The 14,520-nt window shown below is 24.8% G+C and overlaps 1 protein-coding gene across 19 annotated transcripts in view; it reads right to left on the reverse strand.

Moving 5' to 3' along the window:
- LOC127285747 (transcription factor 12) overlaps positions 1–14,520 on the reverse strand; it is a 295,386-nt gene that overhangs the window by 31,280 nt on the left and 249,586 nt on the right. For all 19 annotated transcript variants that reach the window (XM_051311915.1, XM_051311899.1, XM_051311903.1 and 16 more), the window contains 2 exons: positions 10,833–10,969; positions 796–1,083 (listed from right to left, as the gene is read on the reverse strand). In XM_051311915.1, the coding sequence (XP_051167872.1) occupies positions 796–1,083; positions 10,833–10,969 (425 nt within the window). The remainder of the gene's footprint in view (positions 1–795; positions 1,084–10,832; positions 10,970–14,520) is intronic.

Consider the following 14,520-nt stretch of genomic DNA (forward strand, 5'->3'; position numbering starts at 1 on the left):
AATAATTGTCAAAAATGAATTGTACGGATATTCAAAGTGATTAATACGAAATATCAATTTTTTCTAAAAAAAGGCTGCAACGACTATAGGTGAAATAAAATGGAATGTTAGTAAATAATTATTTACTGACTTTTCCCTGGGGCGCATGATTATCATATAAAAATCATAAGTTAGAATTTTAATTTAAATGAAATTTATTAGATATAATTATTTTTTAGATGAATTTTTAATTTTTAAATTGTAATTCGACATAATTTCTCTTTAAACGAATTTTTATTGTACAGAATTCTTAAAACGCCTAATTTTTATTCGTTCGAAATTGCAAATGGCCAAAGAAACAATTATCAGAAACCTTTTTGCACGTTTTTTAAAAATTGACCAATCAGAAATTGTCAAGAAAATCGTGATCAATTTTAAAAAACGCACCGAAATCGTTTATTCGGCCATTTGCAATTTTGGATAAATAAAAATTCGACGGTTTTAAAAATTCTCTACAATTAAAATTCGTTTAAAGAAAAAAATTGTGTCAAATTCTAATTCAAAAAAATGAAAATTCGTGTAAAAAATAATTATATTTAATAAAATATTTCTTTCTTTCAAATTCAAAATTCTAACCAAAATGATTTTTATGGGAGAATAATGCGCTCCATTTTCCCTAATCATTAGACATCCTGAGTGACATATATTACCCCCCATTTGATTGAAATACCATATTATCCCTGCTCCAAATTATTGGTTCTAATTCAGTATTAATAAAGACATAAAAGAAGAAAGAGAAGAAGCGTCGTTGCTTACTCGGGGTGTGCTCACAACTGATGCAAGGGTTTTGCCGAGATTGTCCGTAGCGGAGGGTTGATTGGTGGTGGGTGCACTGGGGGCGGAAGACGGTGCACCAGCTGCCGGTGCACTTGGACTATGGCTATATTGCAACGATGCCGGTGATGCGGTACCAGTTCCGCTGTTCGTTGCTACCGCGCCACTTCCACGGAACGTCGACATTGGTGGCAACGACGCTGCACTCGTAACTGCTGATCCTAAAATTGGCGCTGGCGGTTCACCGTTTGGCGACATTGCCGAGTATGCCTGAAAATAGAAATTATTATTATTATTATTGCCATTATTAGTATTATTATTAGTATTATTATTAACAACTAATAACTAATTCACATTGAGAGAAATGTTTAGTCAGAGCAATCAAAATTTGATAGGGCCAAAAAAAAATTTTTTTTTGATATTTAAGCAACCAAATTATTTTTTTGAGTTAACCAAAAAATTTGGTTCAGTGTTTTTTGTTGGCATAAAAAAACCTTTTGTTAAAACAAAATTTGTTTCATTTGTCAATAAAAATGTTTGATTGGTATTTTGCAATTAAAAATTCTCCAAATTATTGTTTTTTAAAGATTATAAAAAATTTACAGAAAATTTGTTTTTTAAAATTCCACAAAAAGTACATTTTTTATTTGTACAAAAACGAAAATTTATACTTGACAATGATTTTTTTGGTAATTTTGTACAAAATAAAAAATTTTCGAGTAAAGTTAATAAAATCCTTTTTTTTGGTGAAACGATTGATTTTCTCTTTATCCAGTTTAGACAATTGATTAATGTGTATTTTTTCCATAAACAATAAATCAGGCGCGTTAGTTGTAGAGTGACTAAAAGATTAAATTCACGAGAGCAACTCTAAATCTCATGGGAGAGGCTCATGTTGAATGGAATTCCGTTATCCCCCAGGATCCTTGGCCTTCGCTGCTGTTAGTGTGCGATCCGATGGTTTGCCAGCTGGTGCCCGATTCTTTCGCGTGGTCTTATTTGCACTTTTGCGGGCTCATCGTATATGTGTACACTGCATACATATATATATATATATATTGAGAGTCACTGTTGACAGAAGTTGGTACGTCAAAATGAGTCACTGTACAACTCTGATGGCTATAAATAGCTTTTTGCCCTCCCGCTACTTTGCCACTACACAGCTTCCAGTCAAGTGCACGAGCAGTCTTTCCTTTTTGATTTACGTCTTTCACGACTATCGTCCATTCGCAAAAGTTATACCCCTTTTTTTTGTGAAGCTTCCTTAATGAAAAATCAATTATTTTCTTTTTTTCTAAATACAGGCTTCGTAATGTTTCCCCTATTATCCAATTTTTTTTTCTCTGAAAAAATTCCGCCTTTTTTTTTTTTTTAATGAATATTTCTCCCTTTTTTCACTCATTTCTTCTATTTTATGTTGAAACTCAAATGTTTCACAAAAATACAAATTTGTACAAAAAAAAATAACAAGCTTTGGATTGTACAACTTTTATCGACTTTTTTTCAATGAATGTGACTATTTCGACTTATTTTTAGAAAATGGGACTTTTTCGACTTTTTTTTAACAAAATGTAAACTTTCGTTAAAATTTTCTGAAAATTTTATTAATATATAAAACACTTTCTGAATAAAAAATTTTCTAAAATTCGGTTATTGTTTGAATTTTATAAAAAAAAAAAATATTCAGCAATCAGGCCTCGAATTATACGACTTTTGTCTCCTTTTTTTTCGTAAATAGGACTTTTTTCGATTTATTTTAATAGACTTTTTTTTTTACATTTTTTACAAAATTTTTAAACAAAATACAAATTTTATTTCTTTTAATTATTTAACAAATTTTTAACAAAAATTCTTTTCTAAATTAATTTTTATAAAAATAATTTAAATAAAATTCTTTACGAATTGAATTATTTAAAAGTATTTTTTTCAATTATATTCGTTTATTTGTTTTCTGGCTCAAGCCAATACAAAGAAGTTGCCGCATTACCTTTATTATACAATTTTAGTTATGAAAAAATTCTTTTTGCATAATCTTATTAATATATGAATATAAGTTTATAAGTTTTCCTTTGTTTGAAGTGTCTAAAATTTCTAAAAAAGCGACTGTTATAGATTGCTTGTCTGTACTTGTAGTTATAAACTGATGTCTTTCTTCGGAGTGAATTTCACATTCAATTAATGTGTGATACAATAACTCCGAGGATTCCATTCCGCATCCATTGCACAATCCAACCACATTCAACTTCACATGCTTTTTCTTGATTGATATTCTTGGTGAGAAATTGCTTAATAATCGAGTTTGGCTAATAATTTTTATATACATAAGTGGTATTTTTTGTAAAAAATATTGTTTAACTCCGAGATTCAACGTCAAATGTGGGAGGAGATGCAATGCTCTTGATTCTCTTACTCTATTTAAGTCATTTGTCAATAAGTATTGCTCAAATTTCTTTATCCACATGGATTTATTTAACTGGAGTACACTCAGAGAAAGGTTATCCCATTCATTTGTCTCTTCAATACATTCGAAAAAATATTCTACCTGCTTACACCAATTAAATTTTTTAGACACATTTCTCTTTTTGGAAAGATTTTTTAAACGCAGGAAACACAGTTTAGGATATCTATTATCTTCCATGGATAATATTTTTTCAATTAAATTTAAAACTAATTTAAAAATGGAAGCTGATAATTTTGGTAATCCAATTTCATATCTAACTGCGTATCCTGGAGTATTTATTACCAATAATAGAATTCTTTTATAGAAAGAAGTCTGTATTTTTTCAATTTCCTCCAAATATCTAAGGCCCCAAATATTTATTGAATACATTACAACGCTTGAAACCAAAGATGCAAACAATTTATTTACAGGTTCCCAAGATTCCAAATTTAACCTATTTACTAATGAAATTGTTGATCCAATTGCCAAATTTCCTTTAGAAACGACAGAATCAGTAGCTTTCGCAAAAGTTGCTGAATTTGAAAATAAAACCCCCAAGTACTCATAACTCGATACTATCTCAATTGTTTGATCTTTACCAAATTTAAACGGGCTCAATTTGCAATTATGAACATGACCTCCTTTTCTAAAAATCACTATTTGAGTTTTTTTAAAATTTACTTCTAGATAATTTTTTTTACAATACTTTTCCAGAGCTTTCAAAATTTTTCTCATTTCTACCACCGAGTCGGCCGTAATTGCAATGTCATCCGCGTAGGCTAACAATAAAATTTCCATGCAGTGATTTAAAGCAACGCCTCTGATTCCTTCCTCCTTCAAGAAATCCTCTAAATCGGCTATAAAACACGCAAATAATAGTGGGCTCAATACTTCGCCCTGTAAAACTCCTTTAGTAACTTTTGATTTTTTAGATATGCCGAAGGAATTTTTGACTGAGACATTTGCCTTGCTATATAGATTTTTTAGTAAACTGATGATTCCGGTACCGACTCCTATTCTATACAGCTTCTCCCAAAGTAAACTATGATTCACTGAGGGAAAAGCACTTTTAAAATCGACAAAGAGCACAAAGAGTTTTCCCTTACTGTGATTTAAACGGGTTTGTATCATGGCATTCAAAACGAAAATATTGTCCGCACAACCTCTTTTTTTTCTGAAACCCGATTGCCATTCCGGTAACTTGTTTTCATCTTCTAACCATTTTCTCAATCTTTCAGACAGAATTTGCATAAAAATTTTCGCGATACAATTCATCAGGGCAATTGGACGGTAATTCGCCGGGTCCAATTTCCCCCCCTTTTTATACAACATTCGCATTAAAGTGTCCCCCCATGAGTCTGGAACTTCTTTTTTATTCAATACTTTATTAAACAAGTTTAAAAGATAAAGCTTTCCTTCTTCCGGTAAATTTTTTAAAAATTCATAAGAAAGACCATCTGGGCCCGGCGATTTACCGTCCCTGCATTTTCTCAAACTCCAAATGATTTCTGAAAGTGTTATTTCTGTCTCAAGATTAGGGTTACAGCTTGCAATTAAATTTTTTGAATTATTATTAATAGGTGGAAATGATAATTGAAAAAAATTGTACCATTCTTCCAAACTTATAAGGTCAACAATTTGCGCTCTGTATCGAAATCCATTAATTATTTTCCAAAAGGAGGAAGAATCCCTTGCTATTTTTAGTTGACCCAAGATTGCGTTTTTATAGTCCTCTTTTTTAACTCTTTGTAAGTTTTTATATTCTTTTCTTTTTTTGATATAATCTGCTACCAGTTCTGCCGAGTCAAAGTTATTCTTTTTACATTTAGTTAATAATACTTTTAAATTTTGTTTACATTGTACGCAATCGTTATCAAACCATGGCTTAGAAATTTTTTTCTTAAAATGAGTATTTATTTTTAACCCTATATTTTCCGCAGTTTCGCTAATTTTTTTTATTAGATTATTTGACATAATATTGATATCTGTTGAATCCTCGGAGTCTCGCAGTGACTCACTCATACACAATTTAAATTCATTCATAAATTCCTCTTTCCACTTATATAGTGATACTTCTATATTTTTTTCATTCTTATCTACTTCTGCTAATAATTCGAGTTTAAATTTTTTTCAATTAAAAATTCGATGAAATTCCATAATTGTCAACATTTAAAAAGTCATCAAATAAAAGTACTAAAAATTGCAATTCGAAATTAGGTAAAATTCAACTATTTTCAAAAATTAAAACCTTTCTAGAATTTAATTATTTCTATAATTTTCCATCTAAAAATTTCTAAAAAAAATAAATTTAACTAATAATTCTTCTGAAATACAATAACTTTTAATAATATTTATATAATATTCTTCGAAATTTCAATTCTGTAAAATTTAATTGTCTGTAATTTAACAAACCAATTAACTGTTGAAAAATTCAATTTTTTTTAATAATTTTAATATTTCTTTAAAAATTGAATTCTTTAAAAAAAGTTTCAAACAAAAATTTTAAATTTGAATTGTCAAAAATTAAATAATAAATCACAGCAGTTTCAATTTGCAGAAAATTTATTTCAAATTTAAAATCTTCTGCAAAATCAATTATTTAAAACAAAAAAAAAATAATAATTTTTTAAAGTCATAATTAAGCAATTTATTCGAATTAAAAGTTTTGTAACAGTTTTTAGTTTTAATAAACAAACAAATTTCGGACAATAATAAAGTTTTACAGATTTTTAAATTTTTTATTTTTTAATAATTAAATTTCAAATATATTTTCTGCAAATTTAAATTGCTTTAGTCTTTATTTTCTATTTTCTGACAACAATTCAATGTTAGAGTTTTTATTTGAAATTTTGATAAATAATTGAATTTTGAAAGAAATAATTGAATTTTATTTTGTTTAATTTTAGGCAATTATTAAATTTTACAGAATTGAATTTAGATGAAATTAGATGAAAAATTTTAGGTTTTCAATTGAAATTTTTGAAAATTCAATTTCAGTTGATTTTTAATTGAAATTTCTGGTAATTTTATTTGTTGTTTTTTTTTTAATTTTAAATAATTATTGAATTGGTATTTTTATTGAAAATTTGGAAAACATTCTAATTTAGCCCGATTTTCATTGAATTTTTTTTTTTTCAGTTTTTGACCAATTATAATTATAATTTTGAAAAATAATTGAATATTTGAAAAATAACTGAATTTCTAATCGATAATAAAAATTTTTTTTTAGAAATAATTCAATTTATGGCAGATTTGAACTTTGAAAATTTAATTTTTCTCCGTTTTTTACTAATTCGCATTAAAATTTTTCAAAAATTAAATTTTTAGCTAAATTGAACTAAATTTTTTTATAATTTAATTTTTGATAGATTTAAATTGAAATTATATAGAAAATAATTAAATTTTTCCTAACTTTCATTGAAATTTTTTTTTTTAAAAAATAAGTTTTCAACAAATTACTTATTCAAATTTTGCAAATAATTGATATTTGGAAGATTTACAATTCAAATTTTTTTTTTTTTGAAAGTAATTGAACTTTAAGTGATTTTTGTTTCAAATTTACGATTATTTCTGTTACTGAAAAATTTATTAGTAATTACAGGCAAAAATTCAATTACAAATTTTTTTTTTAAAATTGTAAAATGCTAATTGAAGATAATTGAATTTTCAAAGAATATTATAAAAATCATTAAAAAAAAATAATTGAATTTCGGAAGAATTATAATTGAAATTATAATTCTTCCATCTTAAACTTTTTATAATTTAATAATTATTAAATTATGAAAAGTTTAAGATGGAAAATTTTAAAAGATTTTAAATTGAAATTTTTTGTAATTTGATTTGAATTTTTTTTTTTTTAATTATAAACAATTGTCGAATTTCATCAAAATTTTTAATTTGAAAAATATTTTAATATTATTGAATTTGTGAGAAATTACATTAAAATTAATGAAAATAATTAATTTAGAAAAGAATTTCAGTTAAAAACAGGAAATTTTACAAACAATTACAACTTTAAAGCATTTTAAGGAAAATATATATTTAGATTTTATTCTATTTTCCCCCTTTTAAATAAAATTCCCCCTTTTCTTTTTTTTTTTAGCAAATTTTACGCCTTCTTAATGGAAAATCAATTTTTTGTTTCTAAATACTTTTTGTATTTTTGTATTTTTTTTTTTCATTTTTTTTTTCAACAAAAAATTATTGGTTCTTGAATGCGAGTCTGTTGAACGGTCAATGATCGAAATGAAATTCTGCCGAGTGTAAGAGAGAGAGAGAAAGGTCGTTTCCCCCGATGTTAAAAACACTATCAAGGTCCATACAGTAGGCCAGCGGCGGCGGCGACGACGACGACGACGATGCGCGGTTTTAAACGATCAGTTTAGGAGTCGTAATAAAGCCACTGGTGGAAGTTGGTGGAGAACATCCCAAGCGTTTCTTCTCTTTCAGTTCAACGAGAGAGAGAGATAACGTTTACGATCCTCCCACGACCGTTTATTTATTTTTCCTAACCGCTCGGACGTTCCTTTTTTTTTCTCTTCTTTTTCTTCGTTCCTTTTTTTTTTTTTTTTTTTGTTCAAACTTTACGCTCATTCCCTGCGCGAAACTTCCCTCGTAAACGTGATACCGTATAACGAGGGAGAGCAGAACCCCTCGTGTTGAATTCCCTCACACAGTTTCGCCATAAACCGTGTTCTATATATATATATATATATATATTTCCCTAGATCCTAAAATTTCACTGTCATTATTTTTGGTAGTTAAAAAATTGTTAATTTTTTTTTTAAATGATTTAAATTCTCTTTTTCAAGGATAGAACCATAATTACAAATTTTTAACTGTAAAATCTACTAATTTATATGATTTCGTCTACGAATCCGTTTTGGAAAAATTTCAAACATATATAAAAAATTTAGCAGAAAGGAGTGATAAATTATTAAATAAATTCAAAAAAGAGAATTAAAATTACAGGCTTCGAAGCGTAGTAAGAGACTAAGAAAAGTATCATTTTTTTTTTTTTTGTTAATAAAAAGTATCCTCAAATTTGAAAAAAGTAGAAAAAAAGTTGGCATCTTTAAAATAAAGTAAAATTAATTTTCTATTGACATTAAAGTGTAAATATTTTCTTATACAACAAAAAAATTGAAAGAAAAAAATTCTGAGGAATAAAATTAACTTTTTTCTCCTAATTATTTAAAAAAAAAAAAAAAACTATATTGTTAAATTTTGATGAACTTTTTTTGCTTTTTGGCACTAGGAGCGTATGATTATTCAATAAAAATGATTTTTCACATAAATTTTTATTTTACAAAATAGAATTTAATAGAGAATTTCTTTTTGAAACGAATATGTTTACTCAAGGGAATTTTCAAATTAACGAATTTTTTGTTTAACAGAATTTTTATTTTTACAAAATTTCTCTTTACCCAACTGTTTTTTTGAAAAGAATTATAATTTAATCTATTTTTAATTTATTAGAATTCTCATTAAGTAGAATTTTAATTAATTCGAATTTGGAATCGGAAGCTTATATAAAGTATTTAGTATTTTAAAACAATAATTTTAATTAAAAATCTCTAAAAATTCAATTATTTCTAAAAAAAATTTAACTCGAACTCTTTCAAAATTCAATTATTTCTTAAATTTGTATCTAAAAAATTCTTTGCTAAATTAATTAATTTCAATCCAATTTTTCAAAAATTCAATTAAATAAAACATTTTTTAATTAAAAATTCTGTAAAATTCAATTACTGTTTAAAACTTTGTTAATAATTTTCATCAATTATAATTTACTAAAATTTTTAATCAAATTCTCTTAAAATTTAATTGTTATTTAAAATTTTGATTCAAATTTTTTATTTGAATTAATTATTTCTAATAACATTAATCAAGATTAATTTTGGCATTTCAATTATTTAAAATATTTTTCAATTCAAAATACTCTAAAATTGAATTATTGTCTAAATTTCGGTTAAATTAGAATTATTAAAAAAAAAACAGTTGGGTAAAAAGAAATTTTGTAAAATAAAAATTCTGTTAAAAAAATTTGCCAAATTAAAAATTTTTTTAAGTAAAAGGTCGTTTATAAAAAAAATTATGTTAAATGCTATTTTGAAAATTCGTATAAAAAATAATTATATAAGGCAGTATTTCACGAGGCAAATAATAAATCCAGGGTGTCTAACAACTGATAGGAAAAAAAATTCCCTGCCTTTTCCCTGACTTAAATTACACTAAAAAAATTTTTATTTTGGTGAAATAAAATTTATTTTGATACAATTAAATCATTTACCTGTCTATTATCCACTAATTTCATATGTATTTGAATCAAATAAATAATGTTTTGTAAAAAATAAAATATTTCAGTGAAATAAATAAACTAATTTGGCGACGTATAAATATTCTCAACATTTAATTTAAAAGAATTTTTACGGCGACAAATCTTAAATTATCAAATTTTTATTTAGTAAAATTATATAAAGCAGATTTTCAAATTGAATTTCAAATTAATAAAATTTCAATTTAACGGAATTTATTTCTTAAAAAAAATTGCATAAAGAACAATTTTTTTAACAGAATTGTTATTTTTTGTAAATTTCGATTTATCAAAATATTTACTTAGCAGAATTGTCATTGAATAAATCCACAATTAACAGAATTTCTATTTAACAAAGTTTTTATTAAAGAAAATTTTAATTCCAAACTAATTCTCTTATTTAACAGAATTCTCATTTAAGAAAAATTCTACTTAGTGTCTTTTTTTTGTCAATTTTTCTCGACATAAATTTCGTTAAATTGAAATTATATATATTAATTTAAAATTTTAAAAAAGAAATTAGAAAATATGCTTTATAAGAAGTTCTGTTAAATAGAAATTCTTTTTAGTTAAATGTAAATTGAAAATTTTGCATAATATAAAATCCACTTTATACAATTTTGCTAAATAGAAATTCAATAATTTAAGATTCGACGCCGTAAAAATTTTTATAAGCTAAATGTATTAGCATTAAATAATAAATTATTAATAAATAATTTACTTTATTTCAAGTTGAACCGATAAAATAAAATTGTATCAAATAATTTTTTATTTACATTTTAAAAAACCAAATATTTCACTGAAAAAAATGAATTGTTATCCAATTTAAAAAAATTATTTATTAGATTCAATAAATAGTGGTAAATATGTATTTACTTAATGAATATAAGATATAATCACATTTTTAATAATTGAGTGTGAAGCCAACTTTTTAATTTGCATTTGTTTTGGGGAAAAAAAGTAAAAAAAAAAAATTTTGAAACTAATAGTTTAATTTATTTATAAAAAATTCCCTGACTTTTCCCTAATTGTCAGACACCCTGAAATCATCAACTTGGCGAGCTTTTAGGAATCAAAAAAAATTTTTTAATTCTCGAATTCTGTCATTTTTAAAATTATTTATTTTTTTTTTTTTTTAAAGTAGCATTTTGGCCAAAATTAGTAGTTAAAAATGTAGCCTTGTCGAAAAAAAAGTAAAAAAAAATGTGTCACTTCGATGCCTGCAATTAATTCGAAATTCCTTAGGGAAAAATGAAGTTATACCATTTGGTCGTGGGGTAAATGCATTGGATATGCCGGTTGGGTCAGGTGGGGTGGGCCATATCCGCTGTAGGGTGGTTGAACTCCGCCGCCTCCTCCCGTCCAAGGATCACCGGGACCAGTTCCTGCAGCATTCCCATCTGCAAAAAAAAAAAATAAGAAACAATTGTCATATCATTTAATCTCTTTTTCATTCTTTTATATCGATGACAATCTTGATTTAAATTATATATTTTTTGATTCAGTAAATATTATCTCGTTTGTGTTCCCTTTGTGACGCGTAATTCTCACTCCACTCTCAACTGTCGGGAGCATCGTATCGCGAGGGAAAAAAGAAACGAACGGTGAAAAGCACGTGCCGTTCACTGACCGTGGAACGCGCTGCACGTGCTCAATGCTTCACACAACTATAAACAGAATCAAAAAGGCACATCTCCCACTCTCTTTCTTTCCTTGTCATTCACTCAATGACCAATTAACGCTCTCCTCCATCAAAACACAAACTTGATAATTTATAACACACACACACATATATATATATATTTTCAATTTTTAAAAAATTTATTTTTGTTTATTCAACCATAACATCTTGGAATTTTTCTCCCTTAGTATTAACGAAGTACGCAACGTTTATGATAAACAATTTTTAAAGAAATAATTTTTTAAAATGAAAAATTCTATAATTTTTTGCCTAAAAAATATTTTTTTTTCATAATTTGTTGATTAATGAAAACTAAAAGAAATATTTTTTAGGCAAAAAATTATAGAATTTTTCATTTTAAAAAATTATTATTTCTTTAAAAATTGTTTATCATAATCGTTGCGTATACTTCAGCTTCGTTTAGTATTAAATCGATTTGAGAAACATTTCAAGAGGTTGAATCTGCGAAATTAAATTATTTTTAGAATTTTGAAATGAAAATCTCCTGAAACTCAATTATTATTTCTCAAAAATTTTAACTCCAACTCTTTCAAATTTAATTATTCTAAATTTTAAATTAAAAATCTGAAATTCAATTATTTCTAAATATTTTTAATCGAACCGTTTTTTTATAGATTTTTTTTGGGGACATTCCATAATAATTAGGGGAGAGCGGGGCAAAGCCGCTATGCGGGGCAAAGGCGTTTTTCGAAATATCTTCATTCTTTTTAATCTATTACCATTTTCGTTAACAGTTTATTATTAATACGATTAAAGCAATAGATTGGAAAAGAAACAGCTAAAAAATATTAAATATATTAGGAAATATAACATAAAAATAGTTTTTGCAAGGAAGAGATGAAAATTTCGTTGATCGAAGATTCAAATTTAAAAAATTGTTTTAAGCACTTAGATCTTAAAAACTTTTTGCTTGAATAAATGAAACATTTATCTACACGATCTGCATGAAATTTAAGTTTTATTTTTTATTTAAATAAATTAAATTTTAAAAATAAAAAATGTATGTCATTGGGGGCAAAGCCGTTTAAAAACTGTTTCGTAAAAACAGTTGAAAATGAAAATCTGCATTACCTTCATATTTGAAGTTTTTCTAACTTCACATGAATCAAATGTCAACAAATATTAACCTGGTTTTTTAACCAAAACATAAAGTAAAATTAATAAATTAATATTAAATAAAATAATATTAAATAATTGTTTTTATTTATTTTCAAAAATTACATATTTCAATTTAATTATTTTTTATTATTAGTGTTATTAACTTACATTACTTATATTATTATGTTACATTATTTCACAAAATTAAATAAAATAAAGGAAATTAGTTATTTTTATGTAAAAAATCTGTGTTTATTATATAATATATTAAAATAGTATAATTTTAAAATAATATTTCATTTAGAACATAAATTAATTTATTAGTATTCAAATTTATTATTAACATTAAAAAAATGATAAATTTTATGTAAATATAATATTAATATTTCATAATATTTTCGCGCCGTTATTTAAATTATTTTTGAATTTGAACAGTCGGTAAAGTAGACTTTTCAACGAAAAAGTGAAGAGTTGAATTCAAAATGTGAGGTTAAAAATACAAGTATTGATATTTTTTATAAAATAACTTAAAACTCTTTAAAAAATGTATAAAATACTTATGTTTCAAAGATATTAGGTCATTTACTGCAACTTCGTACAGTTTTAACGGCTATAATTTTCTACCTTTAAAAAATATAAGCAAAAACGTCGCTGCCCCGCCATACGGGGCAAAGCCGTTTTTTTGCATTTCTTTGAAAATAATTAAATTAATTAATCAAGCTTATAATAAATTAAATAATTACTATTGAAATTTGTTATTAATTAGTTTTAGATGAAATAGAAAAAAAAATCACGTCAATTGAAGGTGTAATAACAAAAATATTTATAAATAAATGTTACATCAGCGGCTTTGCCCCGCTCTCCCCTATACACTTTTTTTCCTAAATTTGTATATTTTTTCGTCTTTAAAGACTGAAATCATTAGTCAGAATTTTCATTTTTTTGTATTTTATTTGTAATAATTATTTTTGAGACGAATTTTTGTTCGAATTAGTATATCTTGCAGAATTTTCATCCAAACGATTTTTCTATATTTACAGAATTTTTATATAATCGAAAATTCACTTCATAAAATTTTCATTTAATCGAATTTTTATTTGTTAGAATTTTTATTTGCTCGCATTTTCATTTAACATAATTGGCATTTTTAAGAATTTTTATTGGGTAGAATTTAATTGTACAAAATTTTCATTTTATTCATTCAGATAAATTTTCATTTGCTCGAATTATATTATATTTGATAAAATTTCCATATTTAACCGATTTTTCATACTACAGAATTTTTATTTAACCGAAAAATCACAGAATTTTCATTTGTCCGAAATTAAAAATGGCCGAAAAAAACAATCGATTTTGGCGCAATTTTTAAAATCAACCAATCAAAAATTATCCATAAAATTGTGATTGGTTGATTTTAAAAATTGCGTCTAAATAATTCTGTCGATTGTTTGTTCGGACATTTGAAATTTCGGACAAATGAAAATTCTATCAATTACAAATTCTGTGATTTTTCGGTTAAATAAAAATTCTGTAGTATGAAAAATCGATTAATATGGAAATTCAATCAAATAATAATTCGAACAAATAAAAATTCGGCTCAAAAATAATTATAACAATTGAAATTCCATAAAATGAAAGTTTTAACTAATGATTTTTAGAACATAATTATGCGTCCCAAATTTTTCTTTAAATTAATTTTGTTCGATAATTTTATGAAATTCAACAATTGTTTACAATTGAAAAAAACTCGAATAAAATTATCAAAAAATTTTAATTTAAAACCTTCTATAATTTATTTATTTCTATAAATTTTGAACTGTAATTCTCATCAAAAAATTTAATTTAATTTAATTAATTTCAAAAAAAAATTTTAACTCGAACTCTTCGAAATTCAATTAGTAATTGAATAATTAATTAAATGTTTAATTCAATTGAAAGTTTGTTGAATACTATTTATTTTAACAGTTTTAATCCAATTTTTCAAAATTTTAATTATTTAAATAATTTTTTTTTTAAATTAATATTTATATTTACAATAAAATTATAATTATTGAAATCTCAAAAAAATGCAATTATTTCAAAAAATCTGAACTGTAACTCTATCAAAATTCAATTACTTTTCACGTATATTTCAGTTGAAAATTCTCTAAA

This window comes from Leptopilina boulardi, unplaced genomic scaffold (genome assembly GCF_019393585.1).
Source record: "Leptopilina boulardi isolate dan_hultmark-lab unplaced genomic scaffold, ZJU_Lbou_2.1 LbouV2_341, whole genome shotgun sequence".
Classification (NCBI taxonomy): domain Eukaryota; kingdom Metazoa; phylum Arthropoda; class Insecta; order Hymenoptera; family Figitidae; genus Leptopilina; species Leptopilina boulardi.